Raw genomic sequence first — 12246 nt, forward strand, 5'->3', positions numbered from 1 at the left:
TACTTGTCAAGTCTCCAATAATGTTGCATACAAGTTCGATAGAATGTATAGAAACGTCGAAGAGATCCGAGCTCTGTACTGAGGTATTCGCGAATTTAATCATATGTAAATTGAACGTTAAATTCGTGTACGACGATTGTGGAAAAAGACCGACGTCTGTTTGTCTGTGATTAAAGATTGCATGAAAAATTACCATATTATAGAATTTCTCGAAGAAAATCGCAATTAACAAAAGATTGTGAACCACTGGTCAAGACTTAAGGACAAGATTGGTGGAATCCGTTCACTTCGCGTTTCAGGGGCACTAATCTCAACATGCAGAAGTCGTGCAGAATTTAAAATTGAGGTCAACGCTTGCCTCCCTGCAGCAAATATTTAAATACATTTTAAACTTTGTACGTCTAGTAGTTCGCCAGGCATGTGCCCAAGAACATGCGAAGTGAAAAACAAATTGTGTGAAAAATGTATGCACTGTTAAACTAATGTATAGATTAAAAAATGTATGGCCAATATTTGTAAATTTGTAAACACATTTAAGTGAAACGTCTTAAGTAGGGAGGGAGCAAATCCTGCTTGGAATAATAGGGTTTACCCGTCTGAAAAAAACGTTCGACACCATACTTTATTCCAATATCCTGTAGCTTTATCCATATGCCTCAATTTCAGTTAACTCCTAACCATAACTGTTAATCACAAAACATTCATTCATTAGATGGCTTTAAAATCCGACCTTATATGGGACAAATTAAACGAGCGCCTTGCTCAGATCGATCGCAAAAAACGCTCCTTTACAGCGATCTTCTTTGTTCATCTTCGACTGGATGGAAAAGTGGTCAGAAGTGTCGGTAAGCAATCGATAAACATCAGTCTATAATATTTTTTTCATAAGTAGGTATTTTGTATTTCAAGTACTGGATTTCGACGACTTGAAAATCACGGAAATTGAGCTGGGCGTTGTCAGTACGGCTGACTATCCAGCTGAACGCATCGATGCATCCATCACGATTGATGACAACGACTTCTACTTGGTGGCAACGAAGGAAACTTCCTTTGCTGCCCTTATCGAACAGGTGAGCAATATTATATGGCGGCAATATGTTTTTTTCGGTGTCTCATGCTATCAACAGCAAGTGATAACCGACTGACTTAGCCTATAGATAATAAATGCACCTAGATTAGACTGAGGTGTGAGCCATCGGTTTATAGACTTTGAACTGTGGAATGATTTAACTGGGAGTAATTTAACTTTCTTTCAGGGCAAAGTGGATATAACTGGAAATAAGCAAGCATTCATGACCCTAGACGAGAAATTCAGAAAGAAGTGATATCCACATCATTCTGAAATACTTATCAATCACTAGGTGCCTCTGTTCGATGAATTAATCATAAATCTGTGAACTCAAATCACCCTATGAGCAATCACTGGTTGCATAATATCCGTTTCAAAGATGGCAAGCCAATAAAATAATTGAAACTCACGTATTTCTAGAAAATAACACTCATCCCATGCACTTTATTGTCAACACAGAATCCAAACTCATCACACCCAATCAGCCACATTGCATAAATTAGATCACTTCGGCCAACTTGGAAGCCAGACCGGCATCTCCGGTAAGTTCGATCTTACCCTGCTTCAGGGCATCGCCAACGGTCAGCGTCTTGCCACTGATGGCAACCAGATCCTCAAGAGTCACGGTAACGGTTACATCAGGGCTGGCCGATGCTCCCTGCTCCACCTTCAATTGCTTCAGGTCGACAACTGGAAATACACAGCAAATCAATTCAAATAAACACACTCAATTCACGGTCTGGTTCATCTAGTTAATCCGAAACTCACTCCACTTCTCAACGCCACTTCCAGTCTTGACGTTCAACTGGAACACTCCCAGAACCTTGCGGGGTCCATTTGGATCAACGGCGGCCACACGTGCCTTAATTCTTTCAATGACAATATCCAGAGACATTATGTGGGTTTTTTTTTCGCACAGTGATCGTCGACGGGAGAAACAATTAAACTGATGTCGCTGAGCATCCCATCAATCTTATTTATAACGGCCAATACAAGATTATGCAATTGGGCTGTTGAGCGAATCAAACTTGCGATAGCGATTCGAATCTTATCTTAAATACAAGTGTACAAATGTGCTCGGATTGGTCTTCGTGTACTTAGTGGAGACAATTCGAGAACTCTTAGTTGTGGAATAAGTGACAGAGATACAAAGTTCAAACCTACCGCGAATTAGTGCATCTTGATGCATTTCTGTATTGATTAGTCTTTTTAAGTGTGGCCCGATTCCTAGTCGTTGAACAATCATGCATTTTCGGTCGTATCTCGATTTAAGCCAGATGTTTACAATGAGCCTGTAAAAATGTCGACCATAGAGAGCATGGGTTATCAGTACCTATTGACATTGGTGTTGATAAAAAATATACGAAAATAATTGAGTGTGTAAAGTCAGGAACTGCCTTAAGTGATCTTAAGTCGCGCCAACTAGTTTCAAAGTCCAATAGTCGTTAAGAAATCTAGAAGATCAGATAAAAGAAGTGCAGCAGTGGATAATGATGATGATGTTCCCACCTCTTACCCCTCCTACAAAGGTCTGAGCTGAACTATTTATCTTTATGATAATTACGTATGACATCTTAGCGGTGCCGGTGGTATAGTGGCAAGCGTGATTACCTCTCACCCCAGGAGGCCTGGGTTCAATCCCAGTCGGCGCTGCTGGGATGTTCTGAGGCATAAAATCTCTGATCACGCCTTCCTTCGGAAGGGAAGTAAACCCGTTGACCCCGGTTCATGAGTTGATGGGTCGATAGATAGGATCCAGGCAGACCTTCTTCACTCTTTGGAATTTATAGAGACAGATAACAGCGCCAAAAGGATTGTGACGAGACCACAATGAACTGCAGCATTCATTGGAAGCAAACACGCACACCAACATCTATGCATTTACGAACCCACACCACTGCGCGGACGGTACAGCGCAAATCAAAACACGAAGCGGTGTCATCACTTATCTTCATCATTCAGCTTCGGCAGCTTCCGATTGCGTTTGTATTCGCAGTCGTTGACAAATACCTTCCTACGTTAGGAAAGTAATCATTATCCAACATAATTCAGTGCCAACATTTCAAAGGGGCGTAATTGCTTTTGTAAACAATGACTTTACCCGTAAATTTCTCGCGAATGAAATCTTACCTCTCCAAAATAACAATGCTAGCTGGTAAAGGAAACATTTATCTACCTGCTGGTGTCATTATTTTTCATGAGTCGCGAGAAATCGACGGCTAAAGCCATTGTTTACAAATACAATTACGCCCCTTTGAAAAGTTGGCACTGAATTATTGAATAGAATGCGTGCTGCGTTGACTAAGGAAGATGGCATTTCCAATGGCTGGTGTGTGTAATTCTTCATGGAGAGTAAATGTTTTTCCATGTCTATTTCTATGCTTATAAAGATTATATTGTGTAACAGCGTCGCAAATAATCAATTACTGTTAGATATTTGCTTCTTACCGGTCATGATATTGGAAACTCTTTCACTCCAAAGCAAAACATATTACAAGCCCATCATGATGCGAGCTTGGATGTGTGATTGTTTTCACAAGAAAGTGAGAGCCTTGCTATCGCAATATAATGATGACGACATCGAGGATGATATCGTCCTCTTCGTTTTCTTCGGCTGATCATCAACGTCCGCGCCGGCACATGTCATGCTGACACCTGTCAGTTATTGAGCCCTGGTGGTGAAGTTGGTGGGGGACTTCCAACAGTTACAATGTGCACTCACCAGATGGCACTGTGATCACATAAGGGTTGTGTATCAATTGCCTTGTTCGAATAATTGATTAGTGGGATATCTTGTTAATAAAGTATCTTTGGTCCAGGTGTGGGAGCTGCTTCCCTGGCGTCGGTAGCATTGGTTCTCAGCACGGAAAACAAGATCGACGGAGAAAAAAAAAAACAAGGAAAAAAAGTATGACATCTTAACCAGATTAGCAAACAAAACGAACTGATTACAGTTACAGATATAAATGCCCTCAACTCTTTTCAGTTGCTTCACGGCGATATGAATGTGAAAAAGCTTTGGCGTTCACCTCTTTTTTCGCTCTTTTGTCCACCACAAATATTCACTGGCTGCGGGAACAATAATGTTTGCTTGTTTGGTACCCCGCTTGACAGTTCGATTGGTACTTCTGGCTTCACTCTTGGCGGGACTCTTATTAAACTCAAAAAATTTCAACCTGCCTCATATATGAGAACAACCGTGGCACAGTGAGATCGGACGAAGACTCCGGCAGCAGCATACCCCAACAGTTCATGATCGAATCCCAAATGAGACCCATTAAAAATATATGTGAAAGCTCTGGCCTCTGGCAGTTTTGTTTATATATTTGTCGATTCATTTTTAGAGTTGGTAAAGTAGAATTCGATAAAGTAGAATATTGTAGAATATTGAACTATGGTGTGCAAAGCTATTGATATCACCATATGAGGCACATAGAATCCAAGTGTGTCACAATTCAAATCCATAGTGTTCAGGCATGGCTCATAGCATAAGATTCACACATGAAATGCACAGATAAAAATGATGAATTTTAATTGCGATGTAACCATTCATTCACGTAAACTTGTATTTCATTTCATGCAATCGAGCAACTTGTAAACAATGTTGTTTACAAAGATGGGCTTTTGTATACAATATTTGCTACATGGCATGAAATGTCTCAGAACTTTACATGATTTATAATGTAAACTTATATGATATGTGACGCTCCATTTATGTGCATCATATTGAACAGAAATTTACACTACTTTTTCGAACCGTGTGGATGTGTTTCACAATATGCGCAAAATTAAGTGTGAGACACATGATGATGACGTGTGGAATTTTTTGAGTGTATAACATTGACTCTGATTAGAACACCGACAAACCGACATGAAACCTCGCATGAAACATAAACTCTTGATCGAGAATCCATAGCGGCGGATTCAAATGTGCAGCGATCCCATCTGTCAAAACCATAGACATTTGTTATCTACACGATAAGAAAAAAGTACACTTTTAACTACTTTGGACTAGTTTGTCTCCTTTTCTCCTTCTAATGTTCACGGTTCGAAAAAGTAGTGTAAATTTCTGTTCAATATGATGCACATAAATGGAGCGTCACATATCATATAAGTTTACATTATAAATCATGTAAAGTTCTGAGACATTTCATGCCATGTAGCAAATATTGTATACAAAAGCCCATCTTTGTAAACAACATTGTTTACAAGTTGCTCGATTGCATGAAATGAAATACAAGTTTACGTGAATGAATGGTTACATCGCAATTAAAATTCATCATTTTTATCTGTGTACTTTTGGGTTTCTGCACTATAGTGCCGATTTGAGTGAACTTAAGACCCATATTCCCCGTTAGAGCGTTACATAGTTAATGAATCACCCCTAGGAAAGGTACAAAATGGAAAAAAATGTGATTAAAAGAAATCAATGATCTACAATAAAATAATTAAAACAAATTTCATTTCAATTGCCCTAAATTTATTAACCATTACATTCCCTTTACCATTCAGATCATTATTGACAAAAAAGTTTCTGAACTGATTGTGCCCGGTTTAGATCGCATCTACTAGAGCCTGGAAGAGAGCCTCGTCGCCAGTCATCTTGATCTTTCCCTGCTCAACGGCATCATGCACCGAGACAGTCTTGGTTCCGACGGAAATGAAGTCATCGTCCTTCATGTTGATCACCACATCGGCTCCCGAAGCTTTACCCTCGTATACCTTCAGGCCCTTCAGATCAACAACTGTAAATGGGTCAATAATATATTGCTTCAATTAAACAGAAATGACTAACGAGAACATACCAAGTTCGTGCAAACCATCGGCAGCTTCAATATTTAACTGGAAGACTCCTAGCACCTTACGGGGACCGTTAGCGTCGATTCCGGCAACACGGGCCTTGATTTTCTCAACGACAGCATCGCACTTCATTTTGAACACGAATATACACCGTTAGGCAACTGAAGAAATACTGAAGAAAACTGATGGACAAATGACTTCCAAAGCAAGCTTGCGTGAAAGTATTTATACAAATTCTTAATTAAAGAAATTCACTTTCACACGATTCATGCCACTGTTCAAAATCGTCCGATGTCTAATCTAACGTCCGATCCACGTTTGCACGAAGAATCGTTATCTGATCCAGGCGAGTTTATTGAGGATTATCCATCGGAAGAAACAAAGTCTATAGCAAGTCAACAACATGCATTGACGTCCAAGACGACACGTGGAGTTTGTTACGCCACTAGATTAAAGCAGTGTTGTTGGTTAAAATCATTAACCGACGCGGTAGATAACAAACGGAACTAATCCGGAACACCTGCTATTTCGGAAATGCACTTTCATCGAGTAGTATAAAATTGGACTCCGGTTCCATTGTCTTCATCAGTTATTCACAGTTCCTTCGACCAGTGAAGATCCTCCAGACAACAATCAATCAATCATGAAGTGCGACGCTGTTATTGAGAAAGTCAAGGCCCGTGTTGCTGGAATCGACGCCAATGGCCCACGTAAGGTGCTTGGAGTGTTCCAGCTGAACATCGAAGCAGCTGATGGTTTGCATGAGTTGGGTAAGGAACCAGCCTCTCTATAATCCATCAAATTAATACCGGGTGATAATTGTGCTATTCTTATTATTCGCAGTTGTTGATCTTAAGGATCTGAAGGTGTACGATGGCAAAACTGCTGGTGCAGATGTTGTGATCAACATGAAGGACGAAGACTTCATTTCCGTTGGAACCAAGGCTGTCTCAGTGCATGATGCCGTTGAACAGGGAAAGATCAAGATGACCGGCGACGAGGCTCTCTTCCAGGCTCTGGTTGATGCTATCTAAGTTAAACGGAATTGAACTATCGAATAATGATCTAAAATATACATTAAGCAATATTGAGAGAAAGTAATTTGCTGTTTACACAATTGAAAGAATTGAAAGAACTTCGAAGAGCTGCTTCTGTACGAACGTAAAATTTTCATTTTCATTTTCATGGAATTAGCGGCGCCGGTGGTGTAGTGGTAAGCGTGATTGCCTCTCACCGCAAAAAACCTGGGTTCAATCCCAGTCGGCGCCGCCGGGATTTTTTGTGTGATTCATTTCTCGTTATTCGATTTGTTGGAGCGTATTGTTGGAAGGAGATTTTTAAATTCCCGTGGATTTCACGTAAGTGTCTCTGCTTACGGGTCCGCCCTTCCGTTTTTGGCCCTTCATACAGCGATATTGTGAATTCAGATCGGTAGCTCAAACTGATCTTGCTATTAAGTGGAGCTGCATACAAGACAAATCTTGAAGGGATGGTGGCTACCTTACACACATACATACATAAAATCTCTGATCGCGGAAGTAAAGTCGTTGGTCCCCGGTCTATGAGTTGTTAGGTCGATAGGTAGGGTCCAAGTGTTTGAGCTGCCTCCCTGGCGTCGGTAGCATTGGTACTCAGTATGGAAAACAAGATCGATGAAAAACAAATCAAGGGGAAAAATCAATCTTCGTACCAACGAAGTTATTGATGGAAACTGGTTCTTGGGCATTCAGGTCAGTGTCCACATTAATCGGGACACATTCTAATCAGAGTCAATGTTATAATAAGAGTACCGCCAAGAGTGAAGCCGTAAGTACCAATCGAAATGTCGGGAGGTTCGAAGGAAAACAAATCAGGCATAACATTTGATAACGGCACATAAGCTTTTGTAAATAAACTTTCTAAGGCCCTTTACACGCAAACCAAAGTACGCCCACGCAAACCAACAACATTATCGGATAGGGGTAACTATCACCTTTCCGAAAGTGGTATTGGTTTGTGTGGACGTACGTTGGTTCGCGTGTAAAGGGCCTTAGAAAGTTGGTTTACAAATGCTTTTGTGTCGTTATCAAATTTTATGCCTGAAATGATTTACTTACTTACTTAGTTCTGTGCACCACCACCGGTGCAAAGGGCAAACGTGAAAGACTTCCATCCTGCGCGCTTTTGCCTTGACCTGGGCCCAGGTCAGATTCCTATCGACTTGCTTAATTTCCTTATTGAGGCTCCGCCGCCATGAGCCCCTGGGTCTGCCTCTGCTGCGATGTCCTGCTGGATTCCAATACAGCGCTTGCTTGCAGATTTCGTTTCCGCCCCGTCGAAGTGTGTGGCCGACCCACCTCCACTTTCGCTCTCGAATTTCTGTTGCTATCGGCTTCTGATGACATCGACGATGGAGCTCGGCATTCGAGATCCAGTTGTGAGGCCACCAGGCACGAATTATATACCGCAGGCATCGGTTGATGAAGACCTGCAGCATTAGGCGATTGGCAGGTTGACCCAATGATTATGATTTTAGGCGTATTATGCAAGATTTTCTTTGAAGATCCGATCGAATGTAGTGGAATGTTGAGCTAGAATAAGGAGATACAACAGTCTTTCAAGTGTTTGCTTCCCGGGCAAACCATCGTTCATTTTGTGAGTTCATTCCTGTTTATTAACTCAGTGTTTAAAAATTCCGAAATTTAATTTGAAAATTACCGAGGAAATTCGCGGTGAAAGGATGTTGCTCGCGGATATCGCAAAAGTGTGATTTACATCTCACTGCAGTCTGAAAAGTAAACAGTACCACTGAACTGCCATCCGATGTAGGTTATAGTTTGAGGTTTTGGTAGGGTAGATAACTACTTCGGCCTAATCGCCCATTTTGGGCCTATAGAGCAGAAAACTTCAAATAAATCCATGATTTCAGAGTTAACAAGCGTTTGGTACGATACTTTAGTTAATAAACTACGGAACTAAGTCAATGAGAACGCGTGATTTGAAGCTTTGCACCCATAATTCACAAAAACAAAAGAAGCGCTCCGACCGAAGCAATTTTTATCTTCATCCGATAGGCCGAAGTGCATTCATTGGCGTTTCAATGCGTTAGGCCGAGTTTAGAATCCGTAGACCGATTTTGGCGTCAAGAAGTAGTGTTAGACTTTAGGCAATATCTCAACGATTGGTTTCTCTTTATCAAATCTAATACCCTGGATAGACTATAGCTTATATCATGTAATATAGGCTGTCTTGCAATGAGCACTCATACATAGGTTTTCCAGTGAAAACTAGATGTATGAGTGCTCATTGCAAGACAGCCTATATTAGATGATATAAGCCATAGTCTGTACGGGGTATAACGGTACATACGGAAGTGTAAATAAATTTGGAAGTCATCAGTAATAATAACATTCCGTTTGGTGCTAAACTGCGCTAGATAAGAAAGACTCAGTGCTGGTTGTGCTTAATAGGCCGGAAATGGGGTAGTTAACCCTCCCAGTTTTCTGAAACTTTGTTTTAGGCATCATTTCGAAGATACACTTTCGTGCTGTTCGTTATTGAAAAATTGTCGAGCGCGCTTTTTTCAAAGGGTGGGAACGGGTGGGTATGGCCAAGTGCTATTGGCAAATCAAAGTTGGCACTCGTGGAGAATAGACGAACTATAAAAGTGATGATGGTTTTAAAAATTTTCCACGGAGAGCTATACGAGTGCAATCTTAAAATGCTTTTATTTTAAAAATGGAGCATTGTATTTAAATCTGGTTGTTGCTACAGTTGTAGAAAAGCTGAAATCTATGCATACACCTAAAAATCTGAAAAGAAATTATTTTTTCTATATTATATATATATTGAGTAGTCCTTAAGTTTTCTCCTAACGTAGCATTAACCAGATTTAAATAAAATGCTCCATTTGCAAAATAAAGGCATTTTAAGATTGAACTCGTATACCTCACCGTGTAAAATTTTGAAACCATCATCACTTTCATAGTTCATCTATTCTCCACGAGTGCCAACTTTGATTTGCCAATAGTGCTTTTGATTCTGGGTTTAGACGTTTGACGTCTTCAGTGATGTTTTTTTAGTTGAAGTTCCTTTTTTTGTGATCATAATGGGTCTGAAAAGATTGTGAACTAGTTGGAAATAGCCCAGAAAAGTCTTAGAATAGTCTTTGGTTCAACAGTAGTAGGTCAGTAGGAGTACAATATTAGGAAATTGGATGAAAACATTCCTAGATTTTCGTTTAATTTCTTCTTCTTGTTCGCATTTCAAGCTTATTACTTAGCGCATATTAGCTTATCGCGTGCTCTCAACTTAATATTCTAAATGCACTTTCACAGTTATGTGACCGGTCGAACGGTGGATGATATCCGTCGTGTGGTCTTGCATGCACTGGCTTATCATCGACGGGAAAGTCACCAGCATCACCAGTTCGCCCATGGAGTGCGTGTATAGGTAGCCGAAGATGACGACCGTTGGTAATGGTCAACGGTGAGTGACCGATGGCCTGGAATAGGCAACTACTTCCTCATAATGACACCTAGATAGCGTTGCCGAACATCCTGCCCCTGGCAGAAATGACCATTTCTGGAGATTCTCAGTGCTGGATTCGTGGAAGAGCTCGGTAACATGGAACAGATAAAGAAGACCCGGTAGGATTTTCCAAAAAATTAAAAGTGTTGGACAGGTCCTTACCTCGACCCTACTGTTCGAGGGCCTTGTATGCTGGATAATCTACGATGAGTTCCGACCCGGCTGACGTGACGTACTCGCTATTTATCGCTTTCGTTGTGGAGTTGATGGTACGATTCCATTTAGAAGCACCAGCAGTTGATCCGATCCTCGTGGAGTGTAATGGGAAACGCTCGTAGGTACATGTAATGTGAATAAGACCCGGTAGCCAATTTCGAGAAGGTATGTGTTATTGGAAAGGTCCTCACCTGGACCCTTCGTATTAAGGGCCTTGAATTCATTTCGTTCCCAGCAATTTTGAAGAGCTCGTTTGATCTGCTTCTGCAGAAACCATGCTGTTGGCCAGGCTGACGTTGATAGCTGATCGTCGACAAATGGTGGTATTGGAAGTATGCAGATTTTTGCCGTAGGACGAGTGAGGAATCCGGTTGCAGTTTGCAGAGTGACTACTCGTACTACGCCATCCTTTCCTGCGTGTGGATCGTGGATTCGTGCAGTGCCCCAGCGCACCGGTGGCTGGTTCTTGTCTATGATGACTACGAGCTGGTTTTTGTGCAGTTCTACAGGCGGTTTACACCACTTACTACGTGGTTGTAGCAACCAGTGGAAGCTAACGATTTTAAATTGGCTCACTACTTGACTAGTCTATTGGTCCCAAGCGAATCGATTAGCCCAACCCATTCTAGTCGAATCTAGTACTACAGAATGTTTGTTTTGATTCGCTATGAAATTTTGACAGATAAAATAAGGGGTTAGTGGATTTTCCTATGTTTTGAGGGGTGATTCAATTAGCTTGGAACCGAAGATAGTACCAGAGCTGAGCCAAAAAGTTGAGCACGTTTCTTCGGGACCTATTAGTCTTAGAGTTACCTCTATGGTTGTAGTGAAGCGAGGTATTCTAAGTGCCAGCGTTTCCAGATATCCTGGAGCAGTTTCTGGATGAGCTGCCATTGGTGGAGAAGGTTTGCTGGAATCGATTCATAGTCGACGTCTTGAACGGACTGCAAGGACGAACCGATCAGAAAGTGTCTCGGTGTGAGGGTTTGGAAGTCTGACGGATCCTCGGATAGTTTGGTGAGCGGCCGTGAATTGAGACAGGCTTCAATCTGCACGAGGAGTATCTCCATGTCGTCGAAGGCTAGCTTACGATCTCCAAGTACACGGACGTAGTGCTTCTGTGCAGAGTTGATTGCAGCTTCCCATAATCGTCCGAAATGCGAACCACGGGGCAAATTGAAGTACCAACGAATCTCGTTGGTAGCACATTCACTGGCGAAAGTGTGCTGAAAGTCGTTGTCATGTAGTAGTTTCCGGATTTCATTCGCTGCCCCAACGAAGTTTTTACCGTTGTCACTGTAGACGTCTGAACACAAACCCCGACGATATACGAAGCCTGGAGAAATTTGACTATAGTTAGGTCTACGACGAGCTCCAGGTGTACAGCCTATGTGCTGAAGCACACAGATACTGCGTCGTAAGCTTTCGGAGATGCATCTCTGCGGTGACGAGGCTTGAGGTAGATCGTTCCCCAGAAATCAACACCGACGAAGGAGAGCGGTAACACGCTGAGTTGGAAGTTCAGCCATGAATTGCTCGACTGCCTTCATGCCCTTATATCCCTTCCCGTCATATCGGGCAAACTTTGTTGATCACATTTTCCAAAACTTTTCAAAGAGTTTCTTTCAATTAATGTATAAGATAGCTTTTTT

General features: G+C 41.5%; 3 protein-coding genes across 3 annotated transcripts; 1 reads left to right on the forward strand and 2 right to left on the reverse strand.

Moving 5' to 3' along the window:
- Positions 1-1117: 1117 nt before the first annotated feature.
- LOC135706945 (peroxisomal multifunctional enzyme A-like) lies at positions 1118-2026 on the reverse strand. Its single transcript, XM_065228634.1, has 2 exons — positions 1838-2026; positions 1118-1759 (listed from the first exon to the last, which is right to left on the reverse strand). The coding sequence occupies exons 1-2, from the start codon at positions 1962-1964 to the stop codon at positions 1569-1571; spliced, it is 318 nt and encodes a 105-aa protein (XP_065084706.1). The 5' UTR covers positions 1965-2026; the 3' UTR covers positions 1118-1568.
- Positions 2027-5579: 3553 nt separating this feature from the next.
- On the reverse strand, positions 5580-6085 carry LOC135706950 (non-specific lipid-transfer protein-like 1). Its single transcript, XM_065228640.1, has 2 exons — positions 5875-6085; positions 5580-5814 (listed from the first exon to the last, which is right to left on the reverse strand). Exons 1-2 carry the CDS (start codon positions 5999-6001, stop codon positions 5624-5626), a joined length of 318 nt encoding a protein of 105 aa, XP_065084712.1. The 5' UTR covers positions 6002-6085; the 3' UTR covers positions 5580-5623.
- Positions 6086-6437: 352 nt separating this feature from the next.
- On the forward strand, positions 6438-6966 carry LOC135706951 (non-specific lipid-transfer protein-like 1). Its single transcript, XM_065228641.1, has 2 exons — positions 6438-6639; positions 6713-6966. The coding sequence occupies exons 1-2, from the start codon at positions 6513-6515 to the stop codon at positions 6901-6903; spliced, it is 318 nt and encodes a 105-aa protein (XP_065084713.1). The 5' UTR covers positions 6438-6512; the 3' UTR covers positions 6904-6966.
- Positions 6967-12246: the final 5280 nt, after the last annotated feature.

Source organism: Ochlerotatus camptorhynchus, unplaced genomic scaffold (genome assembly GCF_037179485.1).
Source record: "Ochlerotatus camptorhynchus isolate MF236.1 unplaced genomic scaffold, CSIRO-AGI_Acam_v1.1 ptg000298l, whole genome shotgun sequence".
Taxonomy (NCBI): Eukaryota; Metazoa; Arthropoda; class Insecta; order Diptera; family Culicidae; genus Ochlerotatus; species Ochlerotatus camptorhynchus.